We start from the raw sequence: 19581 nt of genomic DNA on the forward strand, positions 1-19581 counted from the left end.
CGGCAGGGCGCGTCTGTGGGAATCACAGGACACGCACACGCCCTCTCCCCTCCCACCCCCTCGGCAGGGCGCGTCTGGGGGAATCACAGGACACGCACACGCCCTCTCACCCCTCCCCCCACCCCCCTCGGCGACACTTACGGGGGGGGCTTGGTCGGCCGGCCGTCGAACTTGTCCTTGAGCTGGCGCTCCGCCTTGGTGAGGGTGGAGCGCGTGATGCCCTCCTCGGTGATGTTGAGCTCCGGGTGCTTCAGCACATACTCCCGCATCACACCCTGCAGAGGGGGGGGCGCAGAGGGGTCAGCAGAGGGGGCGGCACGCTACCTCCACGGAGCACTCCCTTCCTGCACTCACACAAGTGCCCGTGACATCCGGACAGGCGCCCACGGCCGCGTTCCTCACTATGACCTCACTCTCTCCGCGCCAAACGTATGCCCATGCTGCCCACCCGCATTGACCGTCATCTCCCTGTGCCCCTTACCAACCGTTGAACACCTTGCCAGTCCCACTGTGCCCCGCCGCCACCCAGGAATCGCGGCGCGAGTGTGCCCTCACCTCGTACACTTTGCGGTGCTCCAGCGCCTTGTGGATCCACTTCAGCCGCTTCTTGTCGGAAAGCTGAGACCACTGTTTGCCCAGAGAGTCTTTGATGTCCTTTGTGCTGGCCTAATATCAGAGGAGGGGGAGGGGGCGTCAGTGTAATAGAGGGAGAGGAGAACAAGAGCCAGGCAGGGATGTCCTCCATCACACACACAATGAGCCAGGCAGGGATGTCCTCCATCACACACACACGATGAGCCAGGCAGGGATGTCCTCCATCACACACACAATGAGCCAGGCAGGGATGTCCTCCATCACACACACACGATGAGCCAGGCAGGGATGTCCTCCATCACACACACACACGATGACCCAGGCAGGGATGTCCTCCATCACACACACACACGATGACCCAGGCAGGGATGTCCTCCATCACACACACACACGATGACCCAGGCAGGGATGTCCTCCATCACACACACACACGATGACCCAGGCAGGGATGTCCTCCATCACACACGATGAGCCAGGCAGGGATGTCCTCCATCACACACACACGATGAGCCAGGCAGGGATGTCCTCCATCACACACACACGATGAGCCAGGCAGGGATGTCCTCCAACACACACACACACACACACACACACACACACACACACACACACACACACACACACACACACACACACACACACACGATGAGCCAGACAGGGATATCCTCCATCACACACATACACACACGATGAGCCAGACAGGGATATCCTCCATTACTGTTCATGGTCCCCAGGATCAGCAAAGTATCCGGCCGCTCCTCCTCTTACCGGGCACCCCAAAACTGGAACAATCTACCGGAGACTCTCACAGCCGCCCAGGCTAAGTTCTTTCAAAACTAAAGCTGTCTCACATTTTAATCTGATCTGTAACTGTTACATACGTCTATAACATATATTATCTGTAACTGTTACATACGCCTATAATATATATTATCTGTAACTGTTACATACGCCTATAACATATGTTATCTGTAACTGTTATATACGCCTATAATATATATTATCTGCACCTGTTACATACGCCTATAATATATATTATCTGTAACCGTTACATACGCCTATAATATATATTATCTTTAACCATGCATGCGATGTCTTGTATATAATGTATAACCCGGCTCACTTAATGTAACCGTGTATTTGTAACCATGTATCTATCATCATAACTCTGTGCCCAGAACATACGTGAAAACGAGAGGTAACTCACAATGTATAACTTCCTGGTAACACATTTTATAAATAAATAATCACAGTGGCACACACAAACACACACACACGGGAGGCGCCAGGCAGGGATGTCCACTATCACACACTCACATCAGGCCGCATTTTGAGGTAGACCTTCCTCTCGTGGTTGTACCACAGCTGTTGAGGGGTCTTCGGTTTCTCCGGGATATCAGTCTTTTTGGGGTTCTGCATGAGATCTGGGTGCTCCTCCCTGTGGAAAACGGGGAGAGAGAAAGAGAGGGGGAAAGAAAATCCGAGATAGATTGAAAGAAGGAAAGACAGAGCGAGCGGTGAGACTAATGGCATCGATACCGTGCAACTTTGCAAACACAGATACACGCGTCGGCCCAGCTCACCTGAATCTGGCCAAATTCCTCTCAAAATCCAGCTTCTCCCTCTGGAAATCCTGGATGTATTTCGTCTGGGGAAGAGGTGGAGGGGCGGGGAGAGTTCAGAGGTAGATAGGCAAAGCTAACCTCACAGAGCTCCACCATATCTGCTTGTAGGGCCCTGCCGGGACCTCCACTCCTGCTTCCCCCCCCGGCCCCCATCCTCTCTATTCCCCCCCCGAAGCCCCATCTGCCCCCCTCTCCCTCCCCTTCTCCTCGCTCCCTCCCCTTCTCCTCTCTCCCTCCCCTTCTCCTCTCTCCCTCCCCACCTCTCTCTCCCTCCCCACCTCTCTCTCCCTCCCCACCTCTCTCTCTCCCTCCCCACCTCTCTCTCCCTCCCCACCTCTCTCTCTCCCTCCCCACCTCTCTCTCTCCCTCCCCACACCTCTCTCTCTCTCCCTCCCCACCTCTCTCTCTCCCCCTCCCCACCTCTCTCTCTCCCCCTCCCCACCTCTCTCTCTCCCCCTCCCCACCTCTCTCTCTCCCCCCTCCCCACCTCTCTCTCTCCCCCTCCCCACCTCTCTCTCTCCCCCTCCCCACCTCTCTCTCTCCCCCTCCCCACCTCTCTCTCTCCCCCTCCCCACCTCTCTCTCTCCCCCTCCCCACCTCTCTCTCTCCCCCCTCCCCACCTCTCTCTCTCCCCCTCCCCACCTCTCTCTCCCCCCTCCCCACCTCTCTCTCTCCCTCCCCACCTCTCTCTCTCCCTCCCCACCTCTCTCTCTCCCTCCCCACCTCTCTCTCTCCCTCCCCACCTCTCTCTCTCCCTCCCCACCTCTCTCTCTCCCTCCCCACCTCTCTCTCTCCCCACCTCTCACCTTCTTCTTTTCGGGCAGCTCCTTGTATTTCTTGGACAGGATCTTGGTCAGATCGAGATTGCTCATTTCGGGGTGCAGTTTGGCGTATTTGGCGCGTTTCTCCATGAAGAAGCGGAAATACGGGGTCAGTGGCTTCTTCGGAAATTCGGGGTGTTTCTGTGAAAGGGGTTACAAAATTCCATATTACCCCTTTAACCCCATTCAACATTAGGTCACTTTGCTCCTACGTGGACTGACCCTTTAACCCATTAAACACGTCCCTGTCATTAGGTCACTTTGCCCCTACGTGGGACTGACCCTTTATCCCATTAAACACATCCCTGTCATTAGGTCACTTTGCCCCTACGTGGGACTGAGCCTTTAACCCATTAAACATGTCCCTGTCATTAGGTCACTTTGCCCCTACGTGGGACTGACCCTTTAACCCATCAAACACGTCCCTGTCATTAGGTCACTTTTCTCCTACGTGGACTGACCCTTTAACCCATTAAACACGTCCCTGTCATTAGGTCACTTTGCCCCTACGTGGGACTGACCCTTTAACCCATTAAACACGTCCCTGTCATTAGGTCACTTTGCCTCGATGCCAACCTCAAGGTCATTAATAATAAAAGTTAAAAAGCAGGGGTCCCAGTACCGATCCCTGAGGTACTCCACTCACGACTTTAGCCCAACCTGAAAAAGTTCCATTTATGACAACCCTCTGTTGTCTGTCCTTTAACCAGTTTGCAATCCAGGTGCATACATTATTACTGAGTCCAATTTGCTTTATTTTGTACACCAACCTCTTGTGTGAAACCGTATTAAAAGCCTTTGCAAAATCTAAGTAGACCACATCAACTGCATTCCCCTGGTCTAAATACCTACTTACCTCCTCAAATAAACAAATAAGGTTAGTTTGGCAAGATCTATCCTTCATAAATCCATGCTGACTATTACTAATGATTTTGTTTTCCATTAGGTATTCCTGAATATTATTCCGTATTAAACCTTCAAGTAGTTTCCCTACTATTGATGTCAGGCTTACAGGTCTGTAATTCCCTGGTTGTGATCTAGCTCCCTTTTTAACGATAGGCATCACATCTGCTTTACGCCAACCTTGTGGTACTTACCTTGAGCTTTTTGCCTTTGTATGGGTTTCGGACGTGTTCCTCTGCGTCTAGGATCAACTCGGTCAGCGTCCGAAACTTCCTGACCTAAAACAGTTACTGTTAGAAATAAAACTGCAGCGTCGTATAGCAGCCCTGAGTATCACTCACTAGGTTTATCGAGGCCAGTATCTCAATGGAATGGGTAAAAATATACACCTTCAACCCATTACACACGTCCCTGTCATTAGGTCACTTTGCCCCTACGTGGGACTGGCCCTTTAACCCATTGACCACGTCACTAGGTCACTTTGCCCCTACGTGGGAGGGGGTTGCATCTCCTCAGAGCTCGCCCACGCACCTCGTTGGAGATCTCTATCCACTTCTGGCGGCACACGGGACCCGAGTACTCTTTGAAGGCCAACTTATTCCAGTCGAGGTGGGACTCGGCCGTCTTGAACTTGGAGTTGTCCTGGCCGGGCAAGATGGCCTTCATGGCCTCCAGTAGGGTCACCATGTCCTCCTGTGGCCAGCGTTCTGGGTGGGCAGAGGCAAGAGGAGCGGGGGGTGACAATTAAGAGGGTCGGCTCTTGGGGCGAGGAGATCAAGGGGAGGGGGTGGGGTGGGGGCCTCACCTTGGTCTTTAAGGGCGGTCATGTTGCGATGTTTGTTGCCACCTGCTTCACCGTTCATCCTCCGTGTGGCGAAACGTCAACGCGCGTCCGGGATATACTCTGAAAAGGTAGGGGGTCTGTGAGACGGGGGCGGGAGACGGGGGCGGGAGGCGAGAGACAGGGTCTGTGAGATGGGGGCGAGACACAGGCACAGGCGGACCCTCCGCTTCTACAAGATGAGAAGTCTAAGGGTAGAGGGATAACTTTAGGGATCTAGTGGTTAGGGTAGGGGGATAACTTTAGGGGATCTAGTAGTTAGGGGGATAACTTTAGGGGTTTAGCTGTTAGGGTAGGGGGATAACTTTAAGGTTTAGCAGGTAAGGGATAATTTTAGGGGTTTTGCGGTTAGGGTAGGGGGATAACAAGGGCTTTAGCCTAGGGAATAACTTTAGGGTTTAGCAGTGTGACAGGGTAAATAAAAGCCACCAGCTATATGCCTGGAAAACCTATGTCTAGTCTGCAGTGCAGCACTGACTAGGTTAACTTCAGCTGGGAACCTCAGGACAATTAGTTGGATCCAGCTGCCTAATCAAGGTGTGTTAAAAACCCCAGGCTGTAGACACATGGGGCTGGCTGTTGAGGAGAGAGGAGTAAGCTACTGAAGAGATTACTGAAACAAGGTCTGTTAGCAAAGTAGATGAATTATGAACTGTCTGTCCCCTGTATAGAAAAGAGTAGCTGCATTATTTTTAGACTGTCTGCTGAATAGAAACTGTTTTGTTTGGTCTGCTGAAGAAAAAGATATTTTTCTTTTCTATTGTTTGCTGATGAAAAGCTATTTTTGTTTTTGTATGCTGTATATCTTTTAAGGCTAAATAAATAAGCCTTGTCAAGAAACCCGCGTGTGTAGTTGCATGTACCCTGCAACATATGGTGTCAGAAGTGGGATGGATTTTGAAAGGGCCCTGCAGTTAAAGGGCCACACACACACATACACACAAGAATGAAAAAAATGGAAGATTTTTTTAAAGAGTTTTTTGTGCGAGCAGACCAAACAGCAGGGACAGTTAATGCAGGAGCAGACCAAACAGCAGGGACTGTAATGCAGGAGCAGGCCCGGCTGCAAGCAGAGAGATGAAAGCAGCAAACCCAGCTCCTAAACCAGCAGCAGGCAGCACAGGAGGAGCGAATGGCCAAGCTGCTGACCCAATTCCAGGGGTCTGCCAGTCCAGAACTTGCAAACAGACCCCCTATACTCCTGAGGAAAATGGCGCCGAACGAGGATCCAGAGGCTTTTTTACTGACATTTGAAAGAGTTGCCGAAGCTCAGGGCTGGGCTACAGATCGCTGGGCAACTGCTTTGGCCCAGCTCCTCATAGGAGAAGTCCAGGCCTCATATCAGGGTCTCCCAGCAGATCAGGCAATGGACTACCGCCAAGTAAAAGCCGCCATACTGGATCGCTTAGGTCTGACCCCAGAGACCTACCGGCAGCAGTTCCGGAACATGAAGTACACCGCTAAGATGAGACCCCGGGTCCTCGCACAGCGATTATTGGACTTGTGAACGCGCTGGATACAACCCGAGGAGTGCACTAAGGAAGCAATTCTGGAGCAGGTGGGTTTGGAACAGTTTCTACAAATAATACCCCCTTCCGCACGCTCGTGGGTAAAACGCCACGCTGCTGAAACCCTAGCTTTGGCGGTCCGACTCGTGGAGAACTTCCTTGGGGCTGAGCAGCAGGCAGGTGTCCTGGACCCGACTCCACTGGCACTTGCGGACGCCCAAAGAGGGAGGTAGGATCAATGGGGAACCTACGGCCCGTCCATACACAACTGCCAAGTCCAACGGAAGGAGCAGTCGTTCCAGCAAGGACGGAGTCCAAATGCTGGTCCCCGCCGAGACCCTCATGTCCTTCCGGATGTCGGCTCGTCGCAAAAAAATGAGAGGAACTTCCGAGGACGTCGCCCACAGGACCCACCAGATGCCTGGTCTCCAGTAACCGGTCCAGCGGAGCGCTATCCACAGCTCCCTCCTCCTGCGAGGGAACCCTCTCCATGTTCCGCCTGCGGAGAACAAGGCCACCGGTATGTGGACTGTCCACAGATGGATTGTTCATTCAGCAGAACCGTCACCTCGGCCTTTACTGGCGAAAATTACAAGCCCTGGCTACTTCCAGCCCTGATTGGGGAAAAACCCTGTCCAGGCCCTTGTAGATTCGGGTTCTGGGAAAACTCTGGTCCTCCAGGAACTGTTACCGCCTAACGTGTGTTCCTTTGACTCCCCATGGAGCATAGAATGTATACACGGCGATGTAAAAAGCTATCCGACGGCCAAAATCCGGCTACAGGTAAAAGGTCAGGAGGCTTACCTCGAAGTAGGAGCTCCTTGGCTCCCTACCCCCATTGTGCTCGGTCGGGACTGGCCTTTCTTTTCGGACCTAATGGCCCCAGTCTTTCACAAGGAGCCTCCTTCTAGGGCTCAGGAGAACCCTGGCAAATTGTTCCCCTTCTCGGCAGACCTTTTTCCCAGTAGACACCGGGTTCAAAAGACTCGGAAGCAAAGACGCTCTGACAAACGGGACTGGTTGCAGAAATCTGGGTCTCAAGGTGACCATTCTAGTAGTCAGAGGTCACAAGTGATGGCTGGGGATGGCCAGAGGGAGGGGGATATGGGCCCTGGAGATTTACCAGACCTGTACCTCCCTGACTTTCGCCAGAAGCAAAGGGAAGACCCAGTCCTTGCTAGACAGTATAACAAGGTGGTGAAAATTGATGAGCAGATTTTAGATGTACAGGGGGGTGATAGTATTCCCCCATTTTGAGCTATCAAATGATATCCTATATAGGGTGAATAGCCAGACACAAACAGGGGAGGTCACCAGATATTGGTTCCCAAGGCGTTTGTTAAATCTGTGTTCACTCTAGCCCATACTGTCCCTTGGGGTGGTCACCTGGGCAGGGATAAAACATTGGACCGTATTTCATCCCGATTCTATTGGCCAGGGATGCATAGTGATATTGCTAAGCTATGTGCGGCATGTCCGGAGTGCCAGCTAACTAGTCCAAAAGGACAAAACCAGCCCCTTTGGTTCCTCTACCCTTGGTGTCAGTTCCCTTTGAGAGGATTGGGGTAGACTTGGTAGGACCTCTAGAACCTTCTGTGAAAGGACACAGGTTTATTCTTGTAATAGTTGATTATGCAACAAGATATCCTGAGGCGTTCCCCCTGAGAACAGCAACGGCAAAGCAAGTAGCCAACAAGTTGTTGGAACTGTTCTCACGGGTTGACTTCCCCAGGTTATGTTGACAGACCAAGGTACAAATTTCATGGCTAAACTGATGCAGGATGTCTTAAAGTTACTAGAGGTCAAGTCTGTTCGGACATCGGTCTACCATCCACAGACTGACGGATTGGTGGAAAGATTTAACCGAACTCTAAAAGGGATGCTGAGGAAATTTGTAGATTCAGAGAAGAGAGCCTGGGATGAACTTCTCCCTTTTCTGCTATTTGCAGTGCGGGAAGTTCCCCAGGCCTCCACGGGATTCTCTCCATTTGAATTGCTCTATGGCCGCCAACCCTGGGGTATCCTAGACCTCCTAAAGGAAGTCCTGGGAGGAACAGCGGTCCCTTTCTAAGAATACCCTGCAATATGTACTAGACCTTAGGAAGCGCCTAGATGTGGTCGGCCATTTTGCCAGGGAGAATCTTAGATCAGCGCAGGACAGTCAGGAGAGACATTACAATCAGAATGCTCGCATGAGAGTGTTTCACCCGGGAGACCAGGTGATGTTATTGTTACCCAGTTGCGAGAGTAAACTCTGGCCAAATGGCAGGGCCCATTCGAAGTACTCCGCCGTACGGGTGATGTGGATTACGAGATCGCTCAACCAGGGTCCAAGAAGGGTAAACAAATTTACCATGTGAACTTGCTGAAACCCTGGAAGATGCAGCGGTCTCTATTCATCCACCCGGTGGAGGAGGAAACGGACTTGGGTCCTCAGCCTCCACGGAGAACATCGTGAGTGACGATAAAATCCCAATGGGTAAACAGTTGTCCTCTGAACAAAAAGGGGACTTGTTAGCAATAATTGCACAATTTCATGATGTTTTTTCTGACTTACCAGGACAAACTAACTTAATTTCCCATACGATTGAGACAGCACCTGGGGTAAAAGTACGTTCCCGTCCTTATAGGTTGCCTGAAAGTCGTAGGGCTCTGGTAGAGAAGGAGGTACAAGAAATGTTACACTTAGGATTGATTGAAAATCATGCAGTGAGTGGTGTAGTCCACAAATTATGGTCCCTAAGCCCGATGGGAAGGTAAGATTTTGTGTGGACCTCCGAAAGGTCAATGCGGTATCCAAGTTTGACGCATATCCGATGCCAAGGGTGGACGAATTAATTGACGCCCTTGGTAACGCGGAATATATATCCACGCTGGACTTGACAAAAGGATACTGGCAAATACCCTTAGAGGAAAAGTCCAAATGCAAAACAGCCTTTGCCACTCCCATGGGTTTATACCAGTTTGTGACAATGCCATTTGCACTGCATGGAGCCTCAGCCACATTTCAGAGACTCATGGATAAGGTACTGAGGCCCCATAGGACTTATGCCGCAGGCCTACCTAGATGACATTGTCATTTATAGTAAACACTGGCGGGCCCATCTAAATAAGCTGAAAGCGGTCCTCAAATCTGTAAGAGAGGCAGGGCTCGCAGCCAACCCTAAGAAATGTGCCTTGGGTAAAGCGGAAACCAAATATTTAGGGTATGCAGTGGGAGGTGGAAAAGTAAGGCCACTAGCCGACAAGGTAGTTGCCCTGAAAGAAGTTCCGACCACCCAAACAAAAACGCAGGTACGCTCTCTGCTGGGTTTAGCAGGGTACTACCGGCGGTTCATCCCCAACTATTCGGAAGTGGCAGCCCCTTTAACGGACCTCACAAAAAAGTGTGCCCCTACACAAGTGGTATGGTCAAGGGATTGTCAGAGAGCCTTTGAGGACATAAAAAGGTGTCTATCAGAGGGTCCCATCCTTAGAAGCCCGGACTTCAACAGCCCTTTTATAGTGCAAACAGATGTATCAGAGATAGGGCTAGGGGCAGTGTTGTCACAACAGTTTGAGGGAGTTGAACACCCTATCCTTTCCTGAGTAGGAAATTGTTCCTGAGGGAAAAAAACTACTCAGTGATTGAGAAAGAGTGCCTCGCAGTAAAGTGGGCAATCGAGGCTTTGAGGCATTACCTGGCAGGAGTCCATTTTACTTTGGTGACGGACCATGCTCCACTGAAGTGGTTAAATAGAATGAAGGATTCCAATGCTAGATTAACTAGGTGGTATATGGCCCTCCAACCCTTCTCATTTGAGATTCAGCACAGGCCGGGAAAAGAGAATGCAAATGCTGACTTCTTTTCTAGAGAAGGGGTGGATGGTCGGGCTTCAGCCGTGCGTAGCCCCAGCCACACACTAACAGGGGAGGAATGTGACGGGGTAAATAAAAGCCACCAGCTATATGCCTGGAAAACCTATGTCTAGTCTGCAGTGCAGAACTGACTAGGTTAACTTCAGCTGGGAACCTCAGGACAATTAGTTGGATCACAGCTGCCTAATCAAGGTGTGATAAAACCCCAGGCTGTAGACACATGGGACTGGCTGTTGAGGAGAGAGGAGTAAGCTACTGAAGAGATTACTGAAACAAGGTCTGTTAGCAAAGTAGATGAATTATGAACTGTCTGTCCCCTGCATAGAAAAGGGTAGCTGCATTATTTTTAGACTGTCTGCTAAAGAGAAACTGTTTTGTCTGCTGAAGAAAAAGCCATTTTACTTTTCTCTTGTTTGCTGATGAAAAGCTATTTTTGTTTTTGTGTCCTGTATATCTTTTAAGGCTAAATAAATAAGCCTTGTCAAGAAACCCACGTGTGTAGTTGCATGTACCCTGCAACAAGCAGGTAGGGGATAAATTTAGGGGTTTAACAGGTTAGGATAGGGGGATAATTTTAGGGGTTTTGCGGTTAGGGTAGGGGGATAACTTTAGGGGTTTTGTGGTGGATAACTGTAGGGTTTAGCGGTTAGGGGATAACTTTAGGATTTAGCGGTTAGGGGGATAACTTTAGGGGTTTAGTGGTTAGGGGATATCTTTAGGGTTTAGCAGTCAGGGTGGGGGGATAACTTTAGGGTTTAGCGGTTAGGGTGGGTGCTAACTTTAGGGGTTTAGTGGTTAGGGTCAGGGGATAACTTTAGGGGTTCAGCGGTTAGGGTCAGGGGATAACTTTAGGGGTTCAGCGGTTAGGGTAGGGGGATAACTTTAGGGATTTAGCGGTTAGGGTATGGAGATAACTTTAGGTGTTTAGCGGTTAGGGTAGGCGGATAACTTTAGGGGTTTAGCGGTTAGGGTAGGGGGATAACTTTAGGAGTTTACCGGTTAGGGTAGGGGGATAACTTTAGGTGTTTAGCGGTTAGGGGATAACTTTAGGGGTTTAGCGGTTAGGGGATAACTTTAGGGGTTTAGCGGGTAGGGGGATAACTTTAGGGGTTTAGCGGTTAGGGTAGGGGGATAACTTTAGGGGTTTAGCGGTTAGGGTAGGGGGATAACTTTAGGAGTTTAGCGGTTAGGGTAGGGGGATAACTTTAGGGGTTTAGCGGTTAGGGTAGGGGGATAACTTTAGGGGTTTAGTGGTTAGGGTAGGGGGATAACTTTAGGGTTTAGCGGTCAGGGGATAACTTTAGGGGTTTAGCGGGTAGGGTAGGGGGATAACTTTAGGGGTTTAGCGGGTAGGGGATAACTTTAGGGGTTTAGCGGTTAGGGTAGGGGGATAACTTTAGGGGTTTAGCGGTTAGAGTAGGGGGATAATTTTAGGGGTTTAGCGGTTAGGGTAGGGGGATAACTTAAGGGGTTTTAGCGGTTAGGGTAGGGGGATAACTTTAGGGGTTTAGCGGTTAGGGTAGGGGGATAACTTTAGGGGTTTAGCGGTTAGGGTAGGGGGATAACTTTAGGGGTTTAGCGGTTAGGGTAGGGGGATAACTTTAGGTGTTTAGCGGTTAGGGTAGGGGATAACTTTAGGGGTTTAGCGGTTAGGGTAGGGGGATAACTTTAGGGGTTTAGCGGTTAGGGTAGGGGATAACTTTAGGGGTTTAGCGGTTAGGGTAGGGGGATAACTTTAGGGGTTTAGCGGTTAGGGTAGGGGGACAACTTTAGGGGTTTAGCGGTTAGGGGATAACTTTAGGGGTTTAGCGGTTGGGGTAGGGGATAACTTTAGGTGTTCAGCGGTTAGGGTAGGGGGATAAACTTTAGGGGTTTAGCGGTTAGAGTAGGGGGATAACTTTAGGGGTTTAGCGGTTAGGGTAGGGGGATAACTTTAGGGATTTAGCGGTTAGGGTAGGGGGATAACTTTAGGGGTTTAGCGGTTAGGGTAGGGGATAACTTTAGGGGTTAGCGGTAAGGGATAACTTTAGGGGTTTAGCAGTTAGAGTAGGGGGATAACTTTAGGGGTTTAGCGGTTAGGGGATAACTTTAGGGGTTTAGCGGTTAGGATAGGGGGATAACTTTAGGGGTTTAGCGGTTAGGGTAGGGGGATAACTTTAGGGGTTAGGGGGATAACTTTAGGGGTTTATCGGTTAGGGTAGGGGGATAACTTTAGGGGTTTAGCGGTCAGGGCATAACTTTAGGGGTTTAGCGGTTAGGGTAGGGGGATAACTTTAGGGATTAGCGGGTTAGGGTAGGGGGATAACTTTAGGGGGTTAGGGTAGGGGGATAACTTTAGGGGTTTAGTAGTTAGGGGTAGGGGGATAACTTTAGGGGTTAGCGGTTAGGGTAGGGGGATAACTTTAGGGGTTAGCAGTTAGGGTAGGGGGATAACTTTAGGGGTTTAGCGGTTAGGGTAGGGGGTTACTTTAGGGTTTAGCGGTTAGGGTAGGGGGATACCTTTAGGGGGTTAGGGTAGGGGGAAAACTTTAGGGATTTAGCGGTTAGGGTGGTAACTTTAGGGGTTTAGCGGTTAGGGTAGGGGGATAACTTTAGGGGTTTAGCGGTTAGGGATGGGGGATAACTTTAGGGGTTTAGCGGTTAGGGTAGGGGGATAACTTTAGGGTTTAGCGGTTAGGGATGGGGGATAACTTTAGGGGTTTAGCGGTTAGGGTAGGGAGATAACTGTAGGGGTTTAGCGGTTAGGGTAGGGGGATAACTTTAGGGGTTTAGCCGTTAGGGTAGGGGGTTAAGTTTAGGGGTTTAGCGGTTAGGATAGGGGGATAACTTTAGGGGTTCAGCGGTTAGGGATGGGGGATAACTTTAGGGGTTTAGCGGTTAGGGTAGGGGGATAACTTTAGGGGTTTAGCGGTTAGGGTAGGGGATAACTTTAGGGGTTCAGCGGTTAGGGTAGGGGGATAACTTTAGGAGTTTAGCGGTTAGGGTAGGGGATAACTTTAGGGGTTTTAGCGGTTAGGGTAGGGGGATAACTTTAGGGGTATAGTGGTTAGGGTAGGGGGATAACTTTAGGGGTTTAGCGGTTAGGGTAGGGGGATAACTTTAGGGATTCAGCGGTTAGGGTAGGGGGATAACTTTAGGAGTTTAGCGGTTAGGGTAGGGGGATAACTTTAGGGGTTAGCGGTTAGGGTAGGGGCATAACTTTAGGGATTTAGCGGTTAGGGTAGGGGATAACTTTAGGGGTTTAGCGGTTAGGGGGTAAATTTAGGGTTTAGTGGTTAGGGGTAAGGGGAAAACTTTAGGGGGTTAGGGTAAGGGGATAACTTTAGGGGTTTAGCGGTTAGGGTAGGGGGATAACTTTAGGGGTTTAGCGGTTAGGGTAGGGGATAACTTTAGGGGTTTAGCGGTTAGGGTAGGGGGATAACTTTAGGGTTTAGCGGTTAGGGTAGGGGGATAACTTTAGGGGTTTAGCAGTTAGGGTAGGGGATAACTTTAGGGTTTAGCGGTTAGGGTAGAGGGATAACTTTAGGGGTTTAGCGGTTAGGGTAGGGGATAACTTTAGGGGTTTAGCGGTTAGAGTAGGGGATAACTTTAGGGGTTTAGCAGTTAGAGTAGGGGGATAACTTTAGGGGTTTAGCGGTTAGGGTAGGGGATAACTTTAGGGGTTTAGCGGTTAGGGTAGGGGGATAACTTTAGGGGTTTAGCAGTTAGTGTAGGGGGATAACTTTAGGGGTTTAGCGGTTAGGGTAGAGGATAACTTTAGGGGTTAGCGGTTAGGGAAGGGGGTAACTTTAGGGTTTAGCGGTTAGGTTAGGGGGATAACTTTAGGGGTTTAGCGGTTAGGGATGGGGGATAACTGTAGGGTTTTAGCGGTTAGGGTAGGGGGATAACTGTAGGGGTTTAGGGTAGGGGGATAACTTTTAGGGTTTAGCGGTTATGATAGGGGGTAACTTTAAGGGTTTAGCGGTAAGGGTAGGGGGATAACTTTAGGGGTTTAGCGGTAGGGTAGGGGGATAACTTTAGGGGTTTAGCTGTTAGGGTAGGGGATAACTTTAGGGGTTTAGCGGTTAGGGTAGGGGGATAACTTTAGGGGTTTAGCGGTTAGGGTAGGGGGATAACTTTAGGGGTTTAGCGGTTAGGGTAGGGGGATAACTTTAGGGGTTTAGCGGTTAGGGTAGGGGATACATATATATATATACACACAAGCAGCAGCAGACTAGAGTTTGGAGCATGAGTTACACTCATACAATGCCTGTAACACTCGGATTTTTGTGAGTTTTGAATGGTCTTGTTCAAATTTTATCACACAAAGATCGGCGCAGTTTCTTCTCTTTTTCTGATGTATGTATGTATATAATATATATATATAATATATATATATATATATATATATATATATATATATATATATACATACACACACACACACACACACACACACAATATTTATATTATAAGATATATATAGCACAGTAGTATATGTATAGATATATATATATATATATATATGAGTATATACATTCTGTACACACAGTGACACACTCCCCCCCCTCCCCCCCCGGGCACAAGGCGCGGTCTCTCTGGTCTCCGCCGCAGGGGGCGCAGCCCGGGGACCTGAGAGCGAGAGATCCCCGGGGGAATCCACCGGGACCCGGACCTCTCCCCGGGAACCAGACCCGATCCCCGGAACCAGACCCGATCCCCTCCCCCGGGAACCCAGAAAACGAACCCCGGTACCGACCCGGACTTCTCCCCCGGGAACCCAGCCCGACCCCGATCCGGAACGACCGATCCACTCCCCGAACCCAGACCAGATCCCCGGTACCGACCCGATCCCCTCCCCCTGGAATCCAGAAAACGAACCCCGGTAACGAACCCCGGTACCGACCCGGACTTCTCCCCGGGAACCCAGCACCGATCCCCGGTACCGACCCGGACTTCTCCCCGGGAAACCCAGCACCGATCCCCTGGTACCGACCGGACTTCTCCCCCGGAACCCAGCACCGATCCCCTGGTACCGACCCGGACTTCTCCCCCGGGAACCCAGCACCGATCCCGTACCGGTACCGCCGATCCACTCCCCCGGCAACCCAGCACCGATCCCCGGTACCGACCCGATCCACTCCCCGGGAACCCAGACCGATACCCGGACACAGGCAGCCTCCCCCCCGGGTCACCTCTCTCCCTCCCCGGGTCACCTCTCCACCGCTCCCTCCCGGGTCACCTTTCTCTCTCCCCTCCCCGGGTCACCTTTCTCTCTCCCTCCCCGGGTCACCTTTCTCTCTCCCTCCCGGGTCACCTTTCTCTCTCTCCCTCCCCGGGTCACCTACCTTTCTCTCTCTCTCTCCCTCCCCGGGTCACCTCTTTTTCTCTCCCTCCCCGGGTCACCTTTCTTTCTCTCTCCCTCCCTGGGTCACCTTTCTATCTCTCTCTCTCTCCCTCCCCGGGTCACCTTTCTCTCTCTCCCCGGGTCACCTCTTTCTCTCTCCCTCCCCGGGTCACCTCTTTCTCTCTCCCTCCCCGGGTCACCTCTTCTCTCTCTCTCCCTCCCCCGGGTCACCTCTTTTCTCTCTCCCTCCCTCCCGGGTCACCTCTTCTCTCTCCTCCCTCCCCGGGTCACCTCTTTCTCTCTCCCTCCCTCCCCGGGTCACCTCTTTCTCTCTCCCTCCCTCCCCGGGTCACCTCTTTCTCTCTCCCTCCCTCCCCGGGTCACTCTTTCTCTCCCTCCCCTCCCGGGTCACCTCTTTCTCTCTCCTCCCTCCCCGGGTCACCTCTTTCTCTCTCCCTCCCTCCCCGGGTCACCTCTTTCTCTCCCTCCCCGGGTCACCTCTTTCTCTCTCCCTCCCTCCCCGGGTCACCTCTTTCTCTCCCTCCCGGGTCACCTCTTTCTCTCTCCCTCCCCGGGTCACCTCTTTCTCTCTCCCTCCCCGGGTCACCTCTTTCTCTCCCTCCCCGGGTCACCTTTCTTCTCCTCCCTCCCCCACCCTTCCCCGGCGTCACTCTTTCTCTCCCTCGGGTCACCTTTCTTTCTCTCCTCCCCGGGTCACCTCTTTCTCTCCCTCCCCGGGTCACCTTTCTCTCTCTCCCTCCCGGGTCACGTTCCTCTCTCCCTCCCGGGTCACCTCTTCTCTCTCCCTCCCTCCCGGGTCACCTTCCTCTCTCCCTCCCACGTGCTGCCCCGGAAGCTGCGGGCCGCCCCCTCGCGTCTCCCCGGCTCACATGCATCCAACCCCGGGCAGCTGGGCCGGGGGTACCCGGGTCACCCTCCCCCCTATCCATTACCCGGGGGGAGATCCAGCATACGCCTCCCACCCCCTCCCCCCCCCCCCGGGACCCACCGAGGAGCAGCTGCCCGAGTCTCACCATCCGCCGCGGGGGGATCCGAAGAGAGAGAGGGGGGAGAGAGGGGGATCCAGAGAGGGGGGAGAGAGGGGATCCAGAGAGGGGGATCCAGAGAGGGGGAGAGAGAGGGGGATCCAGAGAGGGGGGAGAGAGGGGGATCCAGGGAGGGGGGAGAGAGGGGGATCCAGGGAGGGGGGAGAGAGGGGAGATCCAGGGGAGAGCGAGAGAGGGATCCGGGCGGCGAGAGAGGGATCCGGGCGGGGGAGAGTGGGATCCGGGCGGGGAGAGAGAGCTAGGAGGAGATCCGGGGGAGAGAAAGGGGAATCCGGGGGGGGGAGAGGAAAGGGGAATCCGGGCTGGAGAGAAGGGGAGAGCGAGTGGGATCCGGGCTGGAGAGAAGGGGAGAGCGAGTGGGATCCGGGCTGGAGAGAAGGGGAGAGCGAGTGGGATCCGGGCTGGAGAGAAGGGGAGAGCGAGTGGGTATCCGGCGCCTGGAGGAGAAGGGGAGGGAGGGAGCGAGTGGATCCGGGCTGGAGAGAGAAGGGGAGAGCGAGTGGGATCCGGGCTGGAGAGACAGGGGACGAGGCGAGTGGGATCCGGGCGGTAGAGCGACCTCACCAGCCCCGGCGCGGAACTAGCAGCCTGCCCGAGAAAAACAAGCAGGAGCCCCCGGGGGGGGGAGAGAGGGGAGAGGCAGGGCGATCCCAGGGAAAGGGATCCGGTGGGGGGAGAGAGAAAGAGAGAGGGATCTCATCCCCCCCCCCCCCCCACCCCGGGTGCAACAACAGACATCTGCTGGTAAAAAAAAAAAAAGCAAACGCCATTGTGATCCATTTGCTGTGACCGGAGGAGGAGGGATCTGCTGGGAGATCTCCCCCGTCTCTCCCTCACCGTGCGGTGGAAAGAAGAAAAAAAAAAATGGAGATCTGGCAGCAAAAGGCCAACGAGGAAAAAACAAAAAAAATGTGATCACCAAATCCCGATCCAGGCGGATCCCACCACCAACAACAACAAAATATCTATTATTATTATTATTATTATTACAAATAAAACCGGATTTTGGATTAAAAAAAAGAATTTTTTTTTTTCCAGCGGGGCGAGGCTGGGAGAGTACCCGGGATAGAGCGCACGTTCCCCGGGTACCCCGGCAGGGAGGTCCGGTCCCTGGAGGTCACCTCCACGGAAGTATTTTTAAAAAAATTTTTTTTTTTGGAGGGGTTTAAAAAAAAAAGAATTAAAATAAATGACAATAATATATATATGGGGGGGGGGGGGGTTAGGCAGCGAGGTGATCCTGCGGGGTCCCCCCCCTCACCCTTCCCGCAGAGAAGGGGGTGACCTTACCCCCCGGGCTGTGTCTCCGGCTCCTTGTCTCCGTCTCTCTCTCTCTCTCCGCTGCAGTCCCCCACCAGGTCCGCGCACAAAGCGAGCTGGGTATGTGAGTGTGCGTGTGCCGGGCAGGGGGAGGAGGAGGCGGGAGCAGTGGGGGGAAGAGGCTGCTCAGGCTGCTCAGGCTCAGGCTGCTGCTCCCCGCCCTCCCCTCCGCTGCACCAGGCGCACCGCTCTCCAGCAGCAGCAGCAGCACAGGGCGAGCTGCAGCGCGGAGCTCCGCCGCGGGGGGAGGGGGTGGGAGAGGCGGCCTCCCTGCAGCAGGAAGCCCGGGCAGGCAGCGGCAGCAGCACGGAGCTCCGCCGCGGGGAGCCGCCCCAGCTCCGCCTCGCTGGGGTGGGGGGGTGTGGAGGTGCAGGGCGGGTTCCCCCCCCAGCAGAGAGCGGTGATTTGCTTCCGCTGCTGCAGCAGGCTGGGCGCTCAGGCTGATGCTCGCTCACACACGCAGGCTGACGCTCACTCACACACAGGCTGACACACACAGGATCACCCAGGGGGCCACTCACACACACACAGGCGGACACTCACACTCACAGGCTGACACACTCACAGGCTCACACTCTCAGGCTCACACTCACACTCACAGGCTGACCACACACACACACACACAGGTGGACACTCACACTCAGGCTGACACTCACACTCACAAGCTGACACACCACACATAGGCGGACACTCACACTCAGACTGACACTCACACTCACACTCACAGGCAGACACACACACAGGTGACACTCACAGGCTGACACTCACACTCACAGGCTGACACACACACACAGGCGGACACTCACACTCAGGCTGACACACAGGCTGACACTCACACTCACAGGCTGAAACTCACACACAGGCGGACACTCACAGGCTGACACTCACACTCACAGGCTGACACTCACACACAGGATGACACTCACTCACACACAGATCTCTCAGCCTTACACTCACACAGGTTGACACTCACTGACACGCAGTCTGACACTCACACACACACACACAGGATCACATGGCCTGACCCTCACTCACAATCAGACACAGGATCACACAGGCTGACACACTCACAGGCTCACACTCACAGGCTGACGACACCACACAGGTGGACACTCACAGGCTGACACTCACACCCACAGGCCGACACTCACACTCACAGGCTGACACTCACAAGCTGACACACACACATAGGCGGACACTCACACTCAGGCTGACACTCGCACTCACACTCACAGGCTGACACTCACACTCACAGGCTGACACACACACACACAGGCGGACACTCACACTCAGGCTGACACACTCACAGGCTGACACTCACACTCACAGGCTGAAACTCACACACAGGCGGACACACACACAGGCGGACACTCACAGGCTGACACTCACACTCACAGGCTGACACTCACACTCACAGGATCTCTCAGCCTTACACTCACACAGGTTGACACTCACTGACACGCAGTCTGACACTCACACGCACACACAGGATCACATGGCCTGACCCTCACTCACACGCAGGCTAACACTCAATCAGACACAGGATCACACAGGCTGACACTCACACAGCTACACAGGAGCACACACAGGATCGCACAGCCTGACACTCACAAACAGGATCACACAGCCTGACACTCACTCACACACACAGGATCACACAGCCTGGCACTCACTCACAGGATCACACAGCCTGACACTCACACTCACAGGATCACACA

General features: G+C 52.8%; 1 protein-coding gene across 2 annotated transcripts; it reads right to left on the reverse strand.

Moving 5' to 3' along the window:
• Window positions 1–137: 137 nt before the first annotated feature.
• Window positions 138–18097, reverse strand: LOC142475191 (nucleolar transcription factor 1-B-like). Of its 2 annotated transcripts, none has more exons than XM_075581165.1 (9): window positions 17834–18097; window positions 4749–4847; window positions 4475–4650; window positions 4138–4221; window positions 3026–3181; window positions 2178–2242; window positions 1912–2032; window positions 556–666; window positions 138–275 (listed from the first exon to the last, which is right to left on the reverse strand). In XM_075581165.1, exons 2-9 carry the CDS (start codon window positions 4804–4806, stop codon window positions 138–140), a joined length of 909 nt encoding a protein of 302 aa, XP_075437280.1. In that variant the 5' UTR covers window positions 4807–4847; window positions 17834–18097. The 2 variants fall into 2 exon arrangements, with proteins under 2 accessions (XP_075437280.1, XP_075437281.1); XM_075581166.1 differs by lacking the exon at window positions 17834–18097 and adding an exon at window positions 16486–16532.
• Between the last annotated feature and the right edge of the window lie 1484 nt (window positions 18098–19581).

This window comes from Ascaphus truei, unplaced genomic scaffold (assembly GCF_040206685.1).
Source record: "Ascaphus truei isolate aAscTru1 unplaced genomic scaffold, aAscTru1.hap1 HAP1_SCAFFOLD_1092, whole genome shotgun sequence".
Lineage (NCBI taxonomy): Eukaryota > Metazoa > Chordata > Amphibia > Anura > Ascaphidae > Ascaphus > Ascaphus truei.

Excerpts from the sequence above, each read along its gene's own strand:
- LOC142475191 (XM_075581165.1), bottom strand. The coding sequence starts at position 4,806 with ATGAACGGTGAAGCAGGTGGCAACAAACATCGCAACATGACCGCCCTT. Across the intron at positions 4,651-4,748 it reads GACCGCCCTTAAAGACCAAG|AACGCTGGCCACAGGAGGAC; the intron begins GTGAGGCCCCCA and ends CTGCCCACCCAG. Across the intron at positions 667-1,911 it reads ACCTCAAAATGCGGCCTGAT|GCCAGCACAAAGGACATCAA; the intron begins GTGAGTGTGTGA and ends CTCTGATATTAG.